The sequence below is a fragment of the Prinia subflava genome, chromosome 13, assembly GCF_021018805.1.
Source record: "Prinia subflava isolate CZ2003 ecotype Zambia chromosome 13, Cam_Psub_1.2, whole genome shotgun sequence".
In the NCBI taxonomy this organism is placed as follows: Eukaryota; Metazoa; Chordata; class Aves; order Passeriformes; family Cisticolidae; genus Prinia; species Prinia subflava.
The window spans coordinates 17,577,131-17,599,423 of NC_086259.1; the positions used below are offsets into that span (position 1 = coordinate 17,577,131).

Below are 22,293 nucleotides of genomic sequence, written 5' to 3' on the forward strand. Positions count from 1 at the left end.
TGTGTTAAGTCGCCCTCCATCCAGAGAATGACTTGTACACTGCAGGAGAGGTGGAAATATTCAGGGGCAGTACCTGGGAACCAGTTTGCTGGGTCTAAATTTAGGACCTTAAATTTCCATGATTTCTTAATATTGGGAGAAGGTTGGAAGCTGCTGAAGCAACATCCCTTCAGTATATTCAAGGGCAGGGAAGAGGATGACAGTTTCATTTCAGGTTGTTCTTGTGCTGATTTATTTTGATGTCTGTATTTCCATCTGAAACCTCTGCCTACCCTCTCTGCATGAGTTGTAAGCAGCAAAAAGAGCATTTTTCATTTTGGAGACCTCTCCAGCAGTACAGGAAGGTGTCAGTAGCCAGCTGTGCAGAACATCAGAGCCAGGTGGTTCATAGGGCTGTGACCCTGCTCGGCCCCTGCACTGACCACCCAGAGGATTTGCATTTGCTCTTTTTCCATGTGAGGAGACAGCCTCTGAAAATTACGCAAAAAGAAATAATTCTGCCTTTCAGAATTGCCAGTAATAATTTTCCTGAACTAAGTTTCCCTGCTGATATTTCCATTTGATTTCACCTGTCTGGGGCACATTTCTGTGGTACCCCTGCCTCCAGAGGAGGCTTGGCCATGGGCAGGAGAGCTCTCCCCACTGCCTGGGGCTGCCTCTGCCCCTTCAGCTCTGATTTTTTGGGTGATGCTGCAGCTGGTGGAGCAGGGAACCCCAGTGGCTTTTTTCCTGCATCTTTTCCTGTGGTGCTGCCATCCCAGGGGCTCTTCATGGATCAGGGGTCACTCCCTTCACCCTAACCCAGGTTCCTCAAACTTCCCCTTTCCACACCTCTCCCTCCCCTGCCAGCCAGTCAGTGACATGAGCATGGGTGAGGGAAAGGATAAACGATAAAAAAAAATCTTTTAATATGTTCTTTTGTTGTTTTTTTTCCCAAATTTGATCTGGAATCAACCAAATACCGGGCATTAAATTATTTTGTTTGCATTCAACTCTGCAAATTTGAATCTCTTTTGATTTCCCTCAAAAATTCTCTTCTACATTCCTCCCTAAGAATAGGAAGACAGGGACTGTTTTCTCCTTTGTGACCCACTGCAACTAAAAGTTCAATGGCTTTGTGCTTTGTTTGGAATTCTAAATCACAACATGATGATGTATGATCCTAAATCACATCCTTCTGCCAGCAGAGCTCCACCACGCCAACGATTCCCACACTTTTCACACTGACACAAACCCCAGGGGTCACAGTTCTTGCACGTGGGACAAAAGATGTCCCTACATCACCTACAGTCCCTGTGCAGCCCATGTCCGAGTGCTTGATTCCATGTCCTTGGAATTGTCAGTGTGTTTCTGTCTGGAGTTTATGTCTGGAGTCCTTTCCTGGCAGCAGGAGGGGTGTGTGACAGGAGGAATAGCCCAGACCTGGAGCTCGGAAAGAGTTTTGGGAAGCAGGACAGTTAGGGCAGGAGTTTCTGGGATTTGGGAAGCAGGACAGTTAGGGCAGGAGTTTCTGGGATTTGGGGAGCAGGACAGTTAGGACAGGAGTTTCTGGGATTTAGGGAGCAGGACAGTTAGAGCAGGAGTTTCTGGGATTTGGGATGCAGGACAGTTAGGACAGGAGTTTCTGGGAGTTGGGAAGCAGGACAGTTAGGACAGGAGTTTCTGGGATTTGGGAAGCAGGACAGTTAGGGCAGGAGTTTCTGGGATTTGGGAAGCAGGACAGTTAGGACAGGAGTTTCTGGGATTTGGGAAGCAGGACAGTTAGGGCAGGAGTTTCTGGGATTTGGGATGCAGGACAGTTAGGGCAGGAGTTTCTGGGATTTGGGATGCAGGACAGTTAGGACAGGAGTTTCTGGGATTTGGGGAGCAGGACAGTTAGGACAGGAGTTTCTGGGATTTGGGAAGCAGGACAGTTAGGACAGGAGTTTCTGGGATTTGGGAAGCAGGACAGTTAGGACAGGAGTTTCTGGGATTTGGGAAGCAGGACAGTTAGGACAGGAGTTTCTGGGATTTGGGAAGCAGGACAGTTAGGACAGGAGTTTCTGGGATTTGGGAAGCAGGACAGTTAGGGCAGGAGTTTCTGGGATTTGAGGAGCAGGACAGTTAGGGCAGGAGTTTCTAGGAATGTCCTTCACACCGTCACTCCTGCTCAGGCTGGAACTAACTGTCTTCCCACACCTTGGTTTTTCTTTTGATTCCCATTCAAATTCCCCCTGCCTGTCCCACCAGGGACAGAGATTTCCAAGGAGTCACAGCTCCAGCTGCTCTAAACAACATTTTAAGGTGGTTTGTCACAAACATGAGTATCCCCCTCCCAGGGAATCTCTCCTTTGCTGTACTCCAGAGGCATAAATCTGTTACTGATTACATGGATCCCGTTTAAAGGAAGGAATTAAATAGTTTTGTCTTGCAGCAGGATGCCAGGGATATTCGTACTGCAAAGCCTCATATTGTGATTTTAAAAAAGTGCTTCATTACCGAGAGGAAAACTTTTTATACGGCCTCAGGGAATTCAGTGATCAGGAAAACATTCCAAAGTATCATAAAGGAAAATTAGACTTGTAGGAGATTATGCAAATGAAGCTGTTTTCTTACAGAGGGAGAGGAATCTTTAAATTTCCTTTTGTTTAGGTTTTGTATGTTTGCCTACATGAAACAAATGGGGGAAATCAGATTTTTGTCTCTAAATTCCAGTGCTGGTTAATTCTCTGTGCTTACTTCTCTGCTACCGTGTTTGAGAACTGAAACATTAAATGAAAATTTTGCTTATGATACTTTCTGAACATAAAAATCAATAGCTTACATTCTGTAAATATTTACATCTGTTTGCCTCACACATTTGTATATTTTTCAAATATTTTAATTGAATAAGCCTGGGAAAGAATCGATACAAGCAGAGTTGTACATTAGAGTTGCACAAACACAGCCTCTTTGAGTAACAGATGAATTTATTGTAGTCTCAATTTCAGTTTCCAGGGATTTTTAAGAAACTACTTTCAGAGCAGGAGGAGAAATGATGTTTTTTTTCTCCTCTGTAATAATTGTGGTGTAGTTGCCAACTCATGTAACTTTTTATTAGCACTAATTACTTTTGATGCATGCAGCAAAACATGAATAATATGAGTATTATATCTCCATTAATTACTTTTAAAAAAACATGGATATATTTAATTACTAGAGCTGGCTGATCAGGTAGGAGATCAGATTTTTGGGAAGGGTATTGGCTACAGCAGCTGCGAGATGATGCTGAGCTTCTCATTCCATAAGAGACTCTCCCAGAATTATTTGAGTCAAACCAAACCAACATGGAAAATTCAGCAGGTGAACGTGCCAATGAAAAGACACCAAATTTGAAACACATTTGTACTGATATAAATTAAAATAACCTCATTTAAATCTATATATTTATTATTTTCTATATCTATATATTTGTTATCTGTTATACCAAGAATATGTGTATATAACATGGAAATTAATTCCATTACATGAATGCAAAATGAAATTACATCAAAGAAAAATACACAGGCACTCATAATTACACATATATTAAAATATTTCTCTGATTCAGAGCAGTACATTTCAATAGATTTCAGGTTTAAGGATGCACTGCCAGCTCTTAAAGCATTAATTTCCTTTTTTGAGCCTGTAATGCTGCTGTGCTGTTATCCATGGAGTCATCCCAGCACCACGAACTCCAAACCTGTCAGAAATTATTTCCAGTACTGCACAGCCTCCACGTGCAGTACCCAGGACAGAAGATGAAATGAAAATGCTTTATAAAGTCTGCCCAGAAAACTGAAACTCATCATTTATGCTCTGTTTCCATGTGAGTGCCTTATAAACGGTTAACTAGTTTTTGAATAAATCTGTCATAAATGTTTAATTGAGGGGCACTGGGTTGATTTTAATTATGGCTTATAAACATCTGTAGCATGGGTAATTTATAATGCAATTTGTGGATTTGCACATAGATCTCACTGCGTTAGGAACAGGCGCAAAAACAGAGAATGAAAAATTTTCCTAAGTGATGTTGTGTTAATTTCTTTCTAATTCCTGGACACTGGGGCCACTTTGCAACATTTCCACTCAAATCCTGGTGCAGCAACACCCTCGTGATGTCTCACACAGACATTTTTACCCACTGCCCAGCCCTTGGCAGATCAGTGAGCAAAGCATTCGTTTAAAAAGAAGATTTTTGGAGGCCAATGGTAGCAGCCCATTCAAAGACATTGCATTATTCAGGATATAACCTTTTTCCTGAGCGTGGTAATGTTATTTTTTTGGAGCAGCAGGAAATGTCTGTGAGTGGAGCTCCGGCAGCACACACAGGAGATTCCACAACTGATACACCACAGAACACTCATCAATTTATCTCTGTGTGTAAAAATGATAAAACCCCTCTGAAATCAGCATAACCAGCCCCTTCTGCGAGTGGGATGCTGCTGAATGACGCCCTGAACTGCTGCTAAGATTGCTAAATTCAAATAAAAACTTCAGTGCTGCTTTGCTGCAGCTTCCTAAATCTTCAAAAGAAAGAAGTGATTTCTGGACAAAGTCAGAGAACAGCAGCACTTTCCATTTTATTTAGTACAGAGCCAGGTGTGAAGAGTGCTTGTAGCAAATCTCGAAATTCCTGCCCCAGCAAATTCCAGCCAGGGGAGGGAGTTTTGGCCAGCTGCATTCCAGGCAGCAGAGTGAACCCATCCCTGTGGGATACACCCAGCTGGGTTACTCAGCTAGAAACAGCTTTGTGTTACACTGCATGCAAAACATCAGAATAACCGGGTTATTATTGGCATATTTGATAAATAAATAAAGTAGTGGTGAGGAGGTCACAGTGTCCCACGGAGCGGGGAACTGAGAGAACGGCAGGCTCAGAAGGCACCAGTGGTTTATTTGTTAAATGCAAAAATTGTGTGGAACATTAGAGGTTTTTAAATCATAGATTTTTAGATCTGAATCTGTCTAAAAGTAAAACTTAGTCTTGATCCATGATCACTTCAAGGATAGAAAATAGCCCTAGTATTCAATAGAGAGAGATATGAATACTTCTCTACAAATAGAGAGAGATAAATGCTTCACTAGAAAGTCTTAATATGTATTAGTAAATATATTCCCTTTGGGGTTAATATTTATGTATATTTTAATACACAGAAAAGTTATTAACCAGGGAAATCTGAAAAATTCAGAAAATATATACATAAAAAATCACATACCTGACATCTTTAGAGATTAATTTCCTTAAGAACATCCTACTCCTACCTCATTTTTTTTTACAGTGCTGTTGGCACCTGGATTTCTGTGCTTTTAACAACACAACCAACTCAGCACCAGTTTTGTGGTTTTAAAAGTCAATGCTTGCATGGATATACACAGCTGAATTTTTTATTTACACCTTTAAATTATACTGGTATTCTATATGAGTGGAAAACTTGTAAAAATGTGCCATCTTTGATTTGCTTTATCAAATTACCTGTTTGGTTTAATTTGTAGTTATTCTGTGTCAACAGAAATGTTCAGTGTACAGAAGGTCACTGCCAGATCTGGCTGTTTAGGCACAGAAAACAAAATGTGAGAGAATCTTGAGAGAAATCTGCTGAGATTGGTGTCCATGGTCACTTCTTAGGTGGAGTGGAAGTGACTGAAATCACAAACTTTTCTCTCTTTAAAGAAGCACATTTGGATAAAAAGCTAAGCGAGCTCTCAGAACAAGAGAGTTTGCAGTTATTTAATGCATCTTTCTGGTAATGCTATAAAAAATACAGAATAACTTCACTTGACATTGGTACCTGTCACTGGAATGCCTCTTTCCTCTTAGGCTTTCCAGATCTGTCGTGGATCTGTGATTTAAGCAAAAATTTTTCCACTTTGACACAAAATCCATAGGCACAAATCATTGTGGCTCATTTATAGCTGGCGTAGGGGGTTTGCTGTAGATAAGCAGGCATAAAATAATTATAATGTAAAGATATCAAATTTGATATGTTTGGGGATTTTTTTTTTCTTTAGTGGATATGAAGTTTGGGATGGGGTTTGGAAGTCACTGGTCTTACCCAAAGTCAAGGAATTTATAACAAAGGGAAATCTGTGACCCTCAACCCTTTGTTTATATAAATATCATGTGTAACAATTTATTGATGATCTCATCTCATGATGAAGTGTGTGGCAGGGGCAGGGAGGGACGTGAGCAAACACCTCAGAGACAAAAACTCTGACTCAGTTGCTGACCCTGTGGACTGCTGGGGAGATTTACAGCCCACATCCCTAGAAAGGAGGATTTCATATAAGTTACTGGGAAAACAAACAAATAAATCACAGGGGTCTGAAGTAAAATATTTCTGGCTTGATTATTTAACTGAAGTTTTGCATGGAAGAAATCCTCTCAGGCTCTCAGGGATTGTACCCTGCAGGTTGATATAATCTGGAATTTTTATTCTTCCGTACATTGAGTCAGGGCTCCAGTCAAAATTATAAAAGAGCTGAGGCTGGAGGGAAACTCTATGAATGGGTTTGACAGAAATGTTTGCAGATTGCCTTTGTGGTTATTGATATTATATATCAATTTTCATTTTCAACACTGGGAATTGTGAGGGAACCCAGGGCAGGACCAGCAGTGTCTGCTCTGAGCCTTGTTTTTCTTCCAATTTACTTCAAACAGGGAAAGGGGATGGGGGAATGGACCAGCCCAGGATGGCTCCACCCAGGGCATCCCTCACACAGGCCAGACCCTCCTTCCCCCCAGGAGACAAGATTTCATTGAAGCCCTGAGCTGAAAACTTGAATTTTAAGGGTATTCAGGCTGAGGGTTGTGGAAAAATACCAAGTGAAAATATAGAAGTTTGAGAATTGGAAATCTGTTTCTGGGTCTCATTTCTTGGGATGATTTGGCACTGACTGATGCTTGTTTTCTTTTTGCCCAAGAAGGAATATGTGCATTTATAAAGTATAAATGTATTAAATTAAAGTATAAATGTACTTCAGCAAGCCTCTAACTTAATGACACCATATTTGCACACAGCTCCACAAATCTTTATGATCTCTAAGTACCCAATTGCTGGCAGTGATATATCGTGACCTGTTCTGTGCTTAATTATTAATTTTACATTAAGGAGTTCCACAGTCAATATTTAGATGGTTTATGGATGTACAGAAGCTTCTCCATGCTCATATTTTCTTTGCAGGGACATCATGTAGCCCTTTCAGCACTAAATCAATTACACACAGAGTTAAAACATCTTGATTTGTTGTTTAAGGTCTCCTCCCAGCACGATGCATCAATTCTAAGGGAATAAACCCTGGGATATCTTGGCCTGCTTTAAATCCTTCAGGGCTCCTCGGAGCAGGGGTCAGGGGCCAGTTCAGGCTGTGAAGTTGTGCAGCACAAAGATCCCTTCAGCCCTGAGCAGTCAGGAGAGGGGAGAGAAAGGATCCTGGAGTCTGTAAAAGTACAGGAGAACCCCTTTATTCTAACCCTGCCTTCCACACCTGTAGTGATGGGCAGAATTAACAGATAATTAAAAACACATCTTTTAAGCGCCCTGGAGTTTGGTGTCTTCGCAGAGTTAGATTTCACCCAGAATTAAGCACTTCTAAAGATGCTTTATCTCACTTTTCCTGAATTTTTATGTTAGAATAGGATGAACTGCATCCAAAATTGCCAGTCCCTCTATAGTGACTATTAAAAAAACCCTAAAAGACTGGATATCTGACCCTAAAATGGTTGTAACTAAGTGAAATTAATCAGGTTTGCTGAACCAAGTGATTTAATTAATGACTTAATTAAGGAGAGGATATCAAGATCCCTACTGAAAATATATATCACACCCCCCAAATTTTATTCTTGTTACAAATACGTTTAGTTTTGAAACCTGTGATTTATACAAGATGGTTTCAAAGGCCTGTTTTAAAATCACAGAACACACTCTTGCAGCATCTGAATAATTTCTTAAACTCAGTGGCTTTAAAATATATTTTAACCAAAAAGCTCATTTGAAGAAGGGCTGCAAAGATCTCTATGTGCAGATACTTCAATCTCAAGATGGGGAAAAAGGCAGAAAACAATTCCATCTTCTGTTATTCCAGGCTGGTCCTAGGGAATGAGCTGGGAGCTGATTTAAAGGCTGCCCAGTGTGAAGTGCAGGTTTCCAGAATAACTGAGGGTGTTTTTCCTTCCTCCTGTGCACTCCTTTAGAGTGGGGAGCTGTTGAACTGGGTTCAGAGAATGCATGTGGGCAGATTGAATCCTTTCTAAGGATATCTTTCCTTTTATCATGCTTTAGGATCCTCACTAAGGCTTTGTTCCATGCTTTGAGTCCTTAAAATTAAATATTCCACTTGTGTTTGTAGTTTTAATAGGGATTACTGCACCTGTGATATGATTGATCCAGAAAATTGCAATGGACTTAATGCAATTCTCTGAATGAGGAACAGGGAGTAGTTGCCCAGTTTATTTATTGGATCCAGCAGTGAGGTCCATTATGAAATATTGCTCAGGCAGGGTGAATTTAAATAAGTTCAACAGAGCAGACACCATGAGACCAACCAAATAATTTATCCACAAGTTCAGCTGCAGAAGAGGGGGGAGAAAAACAAAAGTCACCTAAAAAGTCCTGTATTATGATGGAAACACAGATAAAAACTCTCAGATGTTTAATAGATCAAATGGCTGGGACTTGAGGATGAAATCAATACAAAGATGAAATAATCCATCAGAATTAAGTGTCCTGGTTCCTGCAGAGGAAGACAGAAGCCATGTGAGATGATTTTCCTCCTCATTAGGACATCTGATTCTGCTTTCATTAGTGCTGCTTCTGTAATATTGGAGCACCCAGGCTGATCTGGGTTAATTTTGGATGGATGCAGGTGCTGAGTCCCAGTGACAGACTCAGGGGGACCGGGGTGGGTGTTCAATTCTATCCCCAGTTTGTAATTTGAGATTAAAGCACAACTTTAGTGATGCTTTAATCATGTCTGTTAACAGGCAAAGAGCAGAGGTGAGAACTTCCCAGGTGCAGTTGTTGCTGAGGTCTGTGGTGTTGGATATTCATAACCCCACAGGCAGAAATTGGATACTTGTGCAAATTCCTGATAGCAAGGGGGGAAGGGGAACAGTGGAGAGGAGGCACAAAAAAACCCCAAAAGAGGCACAAATCATCCTTTTGTTTTCTCTTTCATTTCACATACATTGAAGTGAGAAATTAGGGAGGTAAAAAGGGAAAAAAGGCAATGTAATGCTATGTATACCTAACACAGACCTTTAAAGTAAATCCTGTATTCCAAGCCTCACCTAAGATAAATCTTTGCTTTAGTAGAGCTGGGCTGAATTAGATCAACAGAAATTCTGGCCCACTGTCTCAAGAAACATTTCCAATCAGGGAAGATTGACCTTGCACTAAGAGATCTTTTTAGGACATAATATTATTACTTTTTAATCAGGAAGGATGCCAGGGTACCTTGCTTGGACATAGAAGAACATTGCAAAGTGATTTCTGTGAAGTAATGACGTGGTTTTGATTAAAGCCCACTGAGACAGGGGAGTGTAATTGCTGCCTTTTTTATATTTGTAAGAAGTCAGTCAATTCCTTTACAAAAGCAAGTAATTTATGGAATGAGATCTTCCATCTTTGAGAGTGGCCCTGATCAAAAGATTATTGAAATCTGTGAAAATGTTCCCTTCTTAGTAAAATCTCTCCATTCTGTTGTTTTTCTGGAACAAGCCCTAATGCAGAATATACACACAGAGTGTAGCCTGGGCTTCTTATTATCCAGTTCTCACTGACTGTAATTTTTAGGGTTTTAAAAAGATAGGCACTTAGTATCCATACCTTTCTCTGTTCTATTTCGAGGTTTTTTTCCAATTTGGAATAATTTGCTGTTGGAATGAAAAGACAAATATTTTTCTCATTTTCATTATCAAGCATTGTTTGATTTTTAATATGCTCCTGATTTAAAACCCACTGCTATTCCCTCCCTACCAGTGCCCTGAGGTTCCTTTCCAAAGGACACTGGTGCTGTGAAAGGGTTGTGGGATAAGAGTTGTGGGATGAGATACACCCGGGCTGTTCACCAAGAACTGGGAAGAGCAGTTTGGTCTCCAAATCCAGAGTCTTTCCTGGCTTGATGGGTGTGAACTGGGCTCCCAGTGATCAGCAGTGTTTTGTTTAATCAGGGCTCAGAGAAGGGTCTGAACGTGGTTCTGTTCCTGTAAATGCTCAGAATTCTAATTCTGCTCGACAGGCCTGGATGGGGACAATGAAGTGGCTTTGAAGTGAAAGATGGCCAGTTCTCTCCCAGAAGTTCAGAATGCAAATAATTGTCAATCCTTTTTCACTGACCTAAGTGAAATCTCTGAAACCTCTGTTTTCTTCTCTACATTTATCTTGATTAAGAATGCCATCCTGCTTAGAGGCTGGGAGAAACTGGATATTAACTTCTTTTCTGGGGCAGACAGTTTAATGATTAGTCTGATTTTTTCCTGGTTTATTTTTTGTCACAACATTTAGGGGAAGCTTTCTACCACATTCAAGAGGTAATTTCTCACAGGTATTTCTGGATATGAAATTTACATCAGCCCTTATTTATTTGTAGGACTTTAAAAACTGCTGTCCATTAACAATTTGCATTGCTCTGGCCAGAACTCTACAAGCCAGATAAAGAGGGAAGGGCAAAGCATGGGAAACTGTTAAGGAAAAGGTAAAGAAAAGATAAAAGAAAACATTTGGATTATAAAATAGAAATAAGTGCAGAATATATATTTTTAGCAAGCTCTCTGCTTACCCTCGACTCTACAGTTTGCATCTGCATTTAAACAGCTTGCATATGCCTGAAATCAAATTTGAATGATTGCAGGCAATTCCAATTTTCCGTGGGACCTGGGAAAACAGCGCGGTGCCTCGTGTGGGTTGTAAGAACCTCTGAGAAAAAGCTTCAAAAAAAAGCTGTCAGCAGTGCAGATCGAGGGGTTCTGTGTCTGAGCAGGGCACTTTGGGCAAAAAATGTCAAGTCTGGGCTTTTTACCTCCTCTTTTTATAAAAGCAGAGGGAAGAGCTCAGCACCCTCTGCCTCCTCTGGTGCAGCAGTGCCTGGAGTTCAGCTGGCATTGGCCAAGCTCATCCTGGCATCTGGGCTGCCTCTCTGCACTGTTGGCCAAATGCACTTGGGCAAATCCACAGGCATTCTGGAAAGTTCTATACCTGTCCTTTCAGCAAAGCAGCCACTATGCTTGTGAGTCTTTTTTGAGAAGGGTCCTTGTGGATGCTGACCTCAAGCCAGGTCCAAGAGAGAGATTTGTAAGTATCAGGCAGCAGCAGAGTCTGTGGGAAAGGAAGTCACATAACTTTCCCACACTGGCCTAAGGAGCTGTGAGAAGGAATTAAAACAATCTTTGCAGCTGCTGTTTGGAATTTGCTGTTTATTTGCAAGGTGTTTACAAAGAGGTGTTATTTCTAATTAGCCAGTAATGGTGAAGTGTTGGTTTGAGGAGCAATCATGTCCTGCTCTCTCAGAACCACCTATAAAAGGATGTGATGTGTAAATAAACGAGATTTTTGCCTCTGGAAGACCTTGGAGTCTTGTGTCATTATTGGCCGTCCCTAATACAATAGAGACAGGTCCTGCCCTGTTTTTAGGGGTTGATTTTAAGGATGTTGAATTGTCTCATCTAGTCTCTATTTGTTGTGATTTTCCTGATTGATTTCTAGTGCTAGTCAAACTCCAGAGAGAACGTGGGCCATTTGTGTTTTGCATGCCTGGGGCTGAATCTTGCTCTTTGTATGTGGAACAGATATTCCTTCACTCATAAATCACTGCTCTGTCATGTTCGCCTGCTGCGAGATGTTCAGTGCATATCATCATTTACATTAAACCATTTACTTCAGGAGATGTGTTCTATTGCTTTGTGAATTATGTGATCTGACATATAAGATTATGTTATGAATTGGCACTTAGGATATTAGAACAGTGGGACGTTTTATAGCTTATGGTCACGAGCCAAGAGGTAATTCATGACTTTTCTTAATAAACTTTGCTGGTCAAAAGGGAAACAGAAATGAGGGTGTGACATTTTTACTTAGGGAGAATCCTGGCTAAGTAAAAAAATCTTTGGTGGTTTGCTTAAACCTGCAGCCTGGTTTTATCTGGAGGAAGAGTAGTGAGTTTTTTCAGCTGTATCTCCATTGTCTTAAGTCCTCTTTTGCTAATCTTGCAATTCCCAGTCTGTGTGGAGAGGCTGCAGATGAAGAAGGGTGAAGGATTCCCCTTGCCTGGGAAAGGAAGGATGGTTTGCTGAAGAGGGAACAGAACTGGGGGAAGTTGAGGGGAAGGCAGAGCTCTGGCAGGTCTGTTTGTGATCCCTCTAAAGGACATCATCTTATCTATTCACTTTTGGACAGTGCCAGATAGGAAATTAGACTTCATTGATTTACTCCTCTTACAAAACACCTGTTTAGTGCTGTCTGTAGTCTATGAGACAAAATTCTTCATGTATTTGTTTTTAATTGTTTTTCCATTGTGTGTGGGAAGATGCATTGTCTAAAGTGTGGGTTATCTTGTGTGGGTTATGAGTTTTGTACAACACAGAATCTGTGAAGGGGATCTCGGTGTTCTGAAAGAATGAATTACATTCTCCACAGTTTCTTGCACCTGCACAAAATAGAGATAAATTTTAGTATGAATATGCTACCACAAAATGTCATAACCTGATGTGTAGAGACAACAAACACAATTTGGGAATCCTTGGCGGGGCTAACAATTTTCCATGTTTTCGCCACACAATTTTACCCTAAAGAAGGAAACATCCACAGCACTGCAGGCAAAAGACAGCACACCAGAGTAAGCTCCACATCACACAACTCCAGCTAATGCAAATTCCCTTACTGACATTTCATAGATGAGTGTCTGGCCTGGAGCAGAGGACACCTGAAAGCTCTTCACATTGTTCTCCCAGTGTGACAGTGGCTGCAGCGTGGCTGGGGACAGGGCTGTGTAAAAGTCATGTTCCAAACATCCCAGGAGTGAATAATTCATCCTGCCAAAACAACTGTGCTGCTCATGGGAAAAAAAAGGTTAAATACCAGTATTGCTAAAGGTTGACCTGCCCATACATCTCCTCTGTTCTGTCATAACGTTCAGCTGGGAATGCCCCAGTATTTCTTATTCAATTTATGTGCTTCTGACTGCATTAGCTCTCTATGGGTAGTAACAGCTCTTGACAGTTCATCTCTATTTGTCACTGAAGTTTCTTTTGTGTACCAGGAGAAGTTTGTTTATTGTTCATTCCGGAACTGACAGTTCACCAGCTCACCCCTCCAGCCCAGAATATTGAGACACACCAAGGCACAACTGCAGCTTTCCTGGGAGAGTTTCCTCCACGGATCTCTGTGCGTCATCAGCACGAGGAGGAAGCTGCTGATTTTGCAGACATCCCTTCCCCAGCCTGATAAGTTTATATATATTGTTTAACATGATAATGCAGCAAGCTGTTGTTTTGTGGTTTGAAAGCCAGCTGCATTTGATTGATGCCAGGAATGGAAGTATTTGTAACATGACACTGAATTAGATGTAGTCAGTTTACGGGCCTGGGGAAACGAATCTTTTATGAAGAATAAAAGTTTGTGATGAAGGAGAAATGCTGAAGAAGTGCACATCTTGAATTAAGCTCTTTTGGACTGGATGCCTCTTGCAGAGCCTTTCAAAACATTTGGGTCATTATACTTTCAAGAAGGAAATATCTATATAAACATTATCCTTTGAGGTGGCCCAATCCCAATTTGTCATTTGTGTTCTCTCTGTGGATCCATCAGTTAGGATAGGGAATTTCTTCCCTGGAAATGCAGCTATTAGACTTCTCCAAAGGGTTCCAGGTGTGTTTTAACTGCTGGGTTAAAGCTCTTGTGATTTTTGAGGCATCAGCCACAAATATGAAGCACGTAGGGGTGCAGTTTTCTGTATTGGTTCCCAAACACAAACCAGACACAACCTTTACTAATACATAAAAACATCTAAGGACAACCCCACATTTTGTATACATTTTTACACATAATGAGAACTTGTGAGAATAGAATAACTTTAAAATTAGATTTAAATGCCACTTTGATGGTAGCCAGAAAACAATACCACAGAACTTTTGAGAGAAAAAGCATTAAAAAAAAAAGTATCAAATTCTCTCCAGCTTTACTCCTGGAGTTGGCATCTCTATGCAAAATGAATGTAAAATTCTGCTCATCTGAGTAGCTGGAATTCTTATCTGTATGCACCAAAGGAATGATTGCAGGGAACAAGATAATGTCTAGTGAGTTGAAAGGTTAAAGAACTGCAGCTGGCAAATCAGAATCAGATTCAGCCATTGTGTTAAGCCAGTTCTATGCCAGAGTAACGAAAGATTAGGGGATTTACATCAGATCTTAAAATTTACATGTGCCTTTCACTGTTTTATCATCAGAAATATTTCAGTAGGACAACTGTATAAATAGGATTTCTACTTTAATATACATTGTAATAAGTTTCTAAATCTCTGCTGAGCATCAACTCATCCAATAGATTAATAATAATAGCAGCTGTGCATTCCTTCAAAATGTTGTCTACTGTACTTGAGTATGGCATCTCACTAAAGTGCCTTCTTCAGGAAACCATTGTGTACTGGAAACTATTTCATTTCACATGAACTTGGGCACTCTTTAAGATCCCTTGAAGATTTCCCTTAGTGCTTATTTATTTCACTAAAACCTTGTGATTGGGAGGCCCTTTTGAAACATGTTATCCAACACTGATATTAAAAAACTCTCAAAAATGTGATAAATTTCTAAACCCATTGTGCTGTGCTTGTGAAAAGAGGATGAATCTTAATTCCTAAAAAAAGAGAGCAGTTCTTTTCTCCCTTTTCTTCTGAATCAGTCTCACACAAAGTAGGTGAAAATATCAGGGCTGGGATCATCTTGTAGCACTGGAGAACATGGCATGGTATCCAATGGTAATCTTCTTTTTGAGCTGTCTGACCTTTAATCACTGTTGAATAAAACCGACACGCTGTCAGGTCTCTGTTATTTTTCTCAAGGGGGTAACTCTGCCCAAAGTAGCAGTGAAATAAAACCTTTGAGAGCTTATATTCAAGGTCAGTACAAGAAGAGGCAACACTTTGTACTCTGGGAGCTACAACAAAAAGGGGAATAAAAAAAGAAGACACGTATCTAAACACGCCGGTTGAGTTTGTTTAACAGTGAACAGGCAGTTGTTGTGTCAGTCTGTACGTGAGACAGGGTTTGTTTTTATTTTCACCACAATATTTCATTTTTATTTGATTTTTTAAATCCAAGACCTTCAGAAAGAAAACAAACTCACTGTACATGAATGATACATATTTCTGTTACTGAACCACTTGCAATCTAATGTCTTGGGCCTTGTCTGTATCAGGTTTTAACCTCTTGTATTCATTTTGCCACAGAAGTCTCTGTGAGAACTGAAAACAAATCCTGAGGTCTTACAGATCTATGAAGAAATGAAAATGCTGTCTTTAAAATATGTTGATGATGATAGTTTAAAATACTACATGCCCAGTCTGTGGGGGAAAGAAAAGATGAGTTCCCACAGAGGAATTAATCTGTAATAAAGAATCATGGCTCACTCTGACACTCACACACGAGATAATGGTGTCAGTGCAAAGTTACTTCAGCGGAAATGGTGTAGATCATGGGATCTGATAAACTGCTTCAGGAGGGATTTTTAGGCCAAAGACTGGATCCCTTCCTAGAATCCCCACTTTAGAGTTTGCTAATATCTCACACTGATCTGTTACTTAACATTGATTCACTATTGAAATGAATTTCTGGATTTGATCGTGGCTTTCTTGTTATTTGGTAGAATCTCATTCTGTCTTCAGCTCAGTACTGCCAGAAACATTCAATCCTGCTGTGACCATGTATTATTTAGTTAGATTGCTTTTCAAACCAACACTTACTTTTACAATTGTAGATGAGCTGATGAAGAATTCATCAGGTCTAGGGGTGAGGATGTCACAGTTCAGCACAGGTGTCTCATTATACCCTTTCTTTGTTTCTCAGTGTTCTGTAAAAACTGATAAAATCCTGGCAGAGTTTTGCAGGCTGTGCCAGCCTCTGGGCTGCCTGTCTTGGGAAAAGGAAAATCCTTGAGTCAGGGATGCAGGGTGTGCTCCCCTCCTAAGCACGGGGCTGGCAGCAGCTCACTCCTCTCTCTATTAACTGCGATGAAGGAGCAGAGGGAGGATTTTCCTCTGCACAGCATTTAGGAATCTGTACAAGGAACTGCATTTCCCTCATTGCACTTGGCAGCAGAACTGTGAGCTCAGGGAATTTCCTGCCAGAGAAACCTCCAGCTCTGGAAGGACAGTGGGGCAGTAGATGGGGGGCTTATTGATGTTCACCAAATGAGCTCATAAACTGTACAAATTGAAATTAGAACAATGTAGGCTTTAATAATTACAACATTTCTTATTGACAGAGATGAAATCTAGTACATTTTGAACTGCAGCACTTTACCATGCAAATAGAGACCTTCCTGTTATTTCAGTGCCGCTGTTTTCACTGTAGCCATCTGTGGACATTCTGCCTGCAGAATTTAAAGTGGAACAGATACACCTATAGCCGATGTAGTGAAATGCAATTCCTGTGGATGGCTTCAAAGCACAGACAGGGGATTTGTGTTAGGGCACAGGAGCCTTCTGTTGGCTGAGTAAGGAGTAAAGACAACAACATAAGCACAGCCTAAATCAGGTGGAGCTCCTCGGTGGTGTTGATGAGGTATTTCCAGATTAACCCCCTGGCTGAGAGGGTTTTGCTCAGTGCCTGTGTGTGCCCCTCTCCCCAGGAACCACCGTGATGCGCATGGCCGCCTTCGACGCCGACGACGCGGGCACCGACAACGCCCTGCTGCGCTACAACATCCTCCGGCAGACCCCCACCAAACCCTCCCCAAACATGTTCTACATCGACCCCGAGAAGGGGGACATCGTCACCGTGGTGTCCCCGGCGCTGCTGGACAGGGAGGTAAGAGCACTTTGCTGTCTCCAGTCTCATGTTTTAGCTGCTGTGCCTCCAATCCTCTTCTGGGGTGTGAGAAGAGGTTCTGAGTGTTGCTGTGTGGGGATTCAGATGCTCATTTTGGGAGTCTTTTAAGAATTTTGCTTATTTCTTGCTTGGATTTGAGAAGTTTTAAGCTCTGATCGGTGTTTATAAATCTAGTAGTTCCTAATTTCTGTGCAAGATGATGCGAAATGGATTTGTGGAGGAGTCTCAAAGCCTGACAGTCTGTGTGCAAACTCTGAGATAAAGTGTGCTGGCTTAGAAAGGCCCTGGGATGGGACAGACATTGCTGAGAGAAATGGAACTGGAAACAAGTTTCAGATGATGGCCTTGCAAATAGACCAGATACTCTGGAGAAATAGAACTGTGAAAGGTGTGTTGTAGTAGGGCACATGAGGGGTAATTTTAGATGTTTGGCTTAAAGGCATCAACAGCACTGTGTGGCAAAAGCTGATAGGCCAAGAAATGCTTATAATGTACTGTAATTAGGAAGTAGTTTGGCTTCTGATTGTGATGGTGTGAATTGTAGCATCTGAACCATCTCTATCTTCTCATAAGACTGAAAATGGAATGAAAGCCTTTAAAACTCCTCTCAGTTGCCCATCTCTGGGTCAGAAAAAGAGTTTATCCAGCACAAAACATTTAGTGTTGTGTGATGAGAGAGATCTCAGGATTAGGTGGAATTCAACTTAGAGTTAATAATTGACACCCAGAGCTAATTGTGCATACAGCTCACTCTGAGATTATTAGTTTAGTGCTCCATATCTTTCCTAGAGTACTTTTATGAGTGGACTTAATGAACTAATTAACTTGGTACCCCATAGCCAAAAAAAAAGAAAATACAAAAAGGGGTATGAAAGGAACAGGTAATCCCTCAGGTGCTTTAAGGTGAATTGCCATGGTGCCAAAATCTCTGCTTATAACAGATCATTAACATTATGAGAGCATAAATTGATGGCAAAGAAAGCTTGGGTATGATCATTTAATGTTCAGCAGATAATGAAGTGGAGGCAATCTGTTAATCCAAAGGTTTGGATACAACAATATATAAAATCTTGGCACCAAAAGGAGTTACTATAAATCACAATTCCTTTGATGAAATAGTCCTGAGTGCTCTTAGATTCCTGGAGACATCCAAATTCTGCTCTTGCAGGATGTTTTAGGTGTGTTCTGAGTCACTGAGCTTGTCTTCTAAGTTGATTAGATGGGGCTTATCCAACATTCTCAATATTCAGCACATTATTTTTCATTTTACCAGGTGAAAATACACTTTCCTTTCTAGGTGGGTGGATTTTTTTTATAGGTTTTTCCAATATCAAGCATTTCATGGGTAAATCAAACAGACACCAGGCCTACGGTGCAATAAAACTAAGGGTGAAGCTAAGGTCTGGGCCTGTAGGTCTGTGTTTTTAAGTTTAAAGAGATTCTGATTTTATTCCTGTTTGGGTGGCTGGCCACAGAACGTTGCCCAAGTTAAAAGTTTATAAAACTTTACCTTTCATTACCTTTCCTCCCCTCAAGTTTCCCTTCCAAATTCATTGTTTCACTTCAAAAGCTTTTCACAGTTTTCTAAAGACAGTTTTAGGTATTTTTATTCCTTGTAGATAACCATTCCCCAGATTAAACCAATTTACTCAAAATTAGAAAATCAATGGCCGGGAATGAACATGGCTGCTTTTCTCAGTGCCTTCCTCAGGTCACTGGTGATTCATGAAATAATGATCTGTCTCCCCACAAGAACCCTGGCCTCAGCTGAATGGCTGTTATGGCTGGGTGGTGTATCCTGAGACCAGAATTCCTCATCGTTTTTAACAAAAATCAGTTCCATACCTTTACTTTGAAGGTGACATGATGAGCTGCAATCTGTTGAAAGTCCTGAGTAATTTCTGTATCTGAGCGGTTTAGAAGCCAAACGTAGGGCTGTGTACAATTTTAACACTAAAATTAAGGATTATCTGCAGCTGAAATCCACTCTCACATTGTTCTGTCAGAGGAAAGGCTTGGGAAAAGGATATTTTCTGTTTTTTCATGAGATGCTCTGTGCTGGCTGTCATCTTTGTGGGTTCAGCCTCTTCCCCTTCCTGCCCATATGTCTGGAGTAGAAACTGGTGGTCAGGCCTCCTTTTTCAGATCCGTGGAGCTGCCATTCATGGCTAAAGATGTCTAACTTCTATTTTTAACCATAATTGCAGCTTTTAGAGACAGGCCGCCTAATGATTTTCTTCTGAAAAAAAAAAAAAAATCCAAGTCCCAGTTTAATATTGATGTTATATAAATAACTCTTATGTACTTCTGTGTGGCTCATGAAATTGAATTATTATAAAAAGTTGTCTGTGTGAGGTGGGGACAGAGGGGAGTAAAACTGGAGGAGGAAATATCTGAGTAGTTTAGGAGGAAGGAATGTCTGACTGGATTCCTGCTTGGGGAATGAGGTGTCCACACATCACCAGGCTTGAATAAATGGATTTCTGGAAAGGTGCTGGGGGGAAACCACGTGCCATTCCTCTGCAGGTATTAATGCCTGATTGTTGGGAGTCTGTGTAAACCTGAAATGTTTTGGCTCCTTGTCACAATAACCAATGAAATGTGTGGTAGAAACACGGGAGGAAGAGGTGTTCTTTCCCCTGAACGCCAGAGGACACAAACTGGAGACTGAGGACAAAATCCTCACGAAGGAGAGTTCGTGAGACAGGACTGGTTTTATCTCAGCATTCTTGTCTTGCTTTTCTGGGCATCTCAGAGGACAGTGTGCCACAGCAGACACGCAGAGGAAGCAGCAAACCCTCCCAGTGCCTGGAGCAGAGGATGGATGTGGGAGCAGCCCAGCTGCTCCTGTTCGGTGTCTGGAATTTGCAGGTGTAGCTCACCAAGACACACACAGCCCTTGCATGAGGGGGAAAGTGAGGAAAGTTTGGGCTGGGGAATTCCACACTCCAGACACTGCAAACGCTGGTCCTGGTTAATCTGATTTTTCACAATTTCCAGTTCAAACCCGCAGCTTCTCTAGGTTTTACTTAAACCTTTCACTGGGTCAACAACTGCCTGTGGTTGTAGGTGTGCTCTCTAAAAGTGTAGCAGCCCTAGACACCAATTAAGAAGCGGAATTAAAGTAGAAAACTCCCTAGGATGGACATGGAGAGAATTATTTTTCATTGTTAATGTGTATATGCACCAGAGGTTTCTATGAACTCTTTCAAAGTGTGTTAAAATACTCACTAAAATTACTCCTATTTTCCATCTCTCTGTGAGATTTGTCACTGCTTGGTCCTTGATGCTTTTGAGAAACTCTCCGCTGCATTTAAGACAAATTAGCTGAATATAAATTGTTTGAGGGGTGGTTTTGGTTTTTGGGGTTTTTTTTAGTGTGATTTTTTTCATGATTGTGCAGCAGAGGGAACAGGAGACTGGAGGTTTTGCCCAGTGGGAGAGACTGAGATGTGAACACAAAAAACCTCAGGCAGGTTTTATCCACACTGGATTGTCCATATTGTCTCTCCAAGCTCCAGAAAAGGACTTATGACATAGCCTAGAAATTCTTATTCCAGAGCAAAAAATACCAAAAGACAGGTATTTACATTAAAATTAAATAAAGTTTGGGCATCTGGAGAGCTCAGTATTTAAATCCAATGTTATATATAGGAGAATCTTAGTATGCTTTTGTAAACACCTGTGCTAATAATACTAAGAGATGAAAATGAAAACATACCTTTATTTCTAAAGTATTATCAGGAAACAAACTGGTATTTCTAAGTAGACACTTTTAAAACAAAATTTAAGAGAAGAAAGGAAAGAATGAACTTCTTTCTGGTCAACTTCATCTGTGTATCTTTGCTCTTGAGGATCAACTCAAAGTGAAGGAAATTTCTTTTTAATTCCTACAAGTCTTCAAAATTTCTTTTTCTGCGGCTCTCATTTCTCAATCCTGTTGCTAAATGGGGGTCTGGAGATGGAGATGCTCCCTGCTAGGAACTCCTGGGTTTTTGGTGGGGCAGGGATGGGTGATGGGGTTGCTTTGGAGCTGTTTCCATACTGGAGGATGGAAAAGGAAACAGCACAGAGCAGGGTTTGTATTTACACACCAGCAGGGTTTTATTTATAAATATTTTAGATTCAAAACTGTTTCCAAAAGTGCATGATCCTGGGGGTTTAAAGCAAAACTCAGGTAATTTCTCAGAGAACATCCATTTTCATTTTCAGAAGGCAGGTAAGGACACTTTTTTGAAGATTAATGTGGGGTTTTTTTGTGGTGGTTTTTTTTCTTGTGGGAGTTAGGCATCCTTGAATGTGTCAGTAATAAAGATTGAAGAGTGTTAGGGGGCAAATTATACCTCCAGGTATCCGTTGGAGAACACATTTTGATTCATAAATTCAGAGGAGAAGGATGCCCTCCATCAAAGTATATGGTCTAAATGACACAAAATAGAGCACAACAGGGAAAGAGAGTAAAAAAGCGAGAAAAACAGGGGGAGGGGAAGCAGCTGTAAGGAAACCTTGAGGAAATGTCCTGAATTTCAGGGATGGAGACTCCAGTTGAAAGTGACACTTCCCTGCGGTGAGAGGAAAACTAATGTTCCTCATGTGCATAAGTGAAGAAAACCCTTGTGGTCTTGTAGAATCGACTCTGAAATTTCCTTTGTGGCTCAGGAACTGGGTGTTCTGCTTGCCCACACTGTTGCTCTGCCAGAGTTACAGACCCTGCTGCTCTCTGGGAAAGTAACTGTGATTTGGATAAACCTCACGACTAAAGCACTAAAAGAAAGCTGTCAGCACAGTTGCTTAAGTGAAATATTTACTTCTCACAGTCTGAGAAGTAACCTGCTTCTGATAGGAACTGCTGTGCTTAATTGGAGTTGTAGTTAACAAACGGTTTGAGCTGTCTGCTGCACACTGATCTGTGTGATTTTAAACACCTCAAGGAAAGCAGTGCAGGTGTTCTGTGCCTGGGAGAGACCCTGGGCTAGACTGGGGTGAGTGGAAAGTGTGTCCTGCTGGTTTGGGTTCCACGAGCTCAGGGAGCAGCTGCTGTGTTCTGTGACCGTCTGAACCAATCTTGGTGCATCAATCTGCCGTGGTTGGAATCACAAACACTTTTTCCTCTTTTTATGACTTGGAAAAACGGAGCTGAAAGCCTTTTGCCACAAGCTGTGGGGAACCTGGAGTTCCACCAGCCCACGGTGGTCGTGTTGGTGTGAGCTGCTGACAACACCAGGGATGGTTTGGGGTCTGGAGTGTCTCCCTGAGG

The 22,293-nt window shown here is 41.1% G+C and overlaps 1 protein-coding gene across 3 annotated transcripts in view; it reads left to right on the forward strand.

Annotated features, from left to right (window-relative positions):
* CDH13 (cadherin 13) overlaps positions 1–22,293 on the forward strand; it is a 440,900-nt gene that overhangs the window by 291,913 nt on the left and 126,694 nt on the right. For all 3 annotated transcript variants that reach the window (XM_063410982.1, XM_063410981.1, XM_063410983.1), the window contains one exon: positions 16,837–17,015. In XM_063410982.1, coding sequence (XP_063267052.1) covers positions 16,837–17,015 — 179 coding nt within the window. The remainder of the gene's footprint in view (positions 1–16,836; positions 17,016–22,293) is intronic.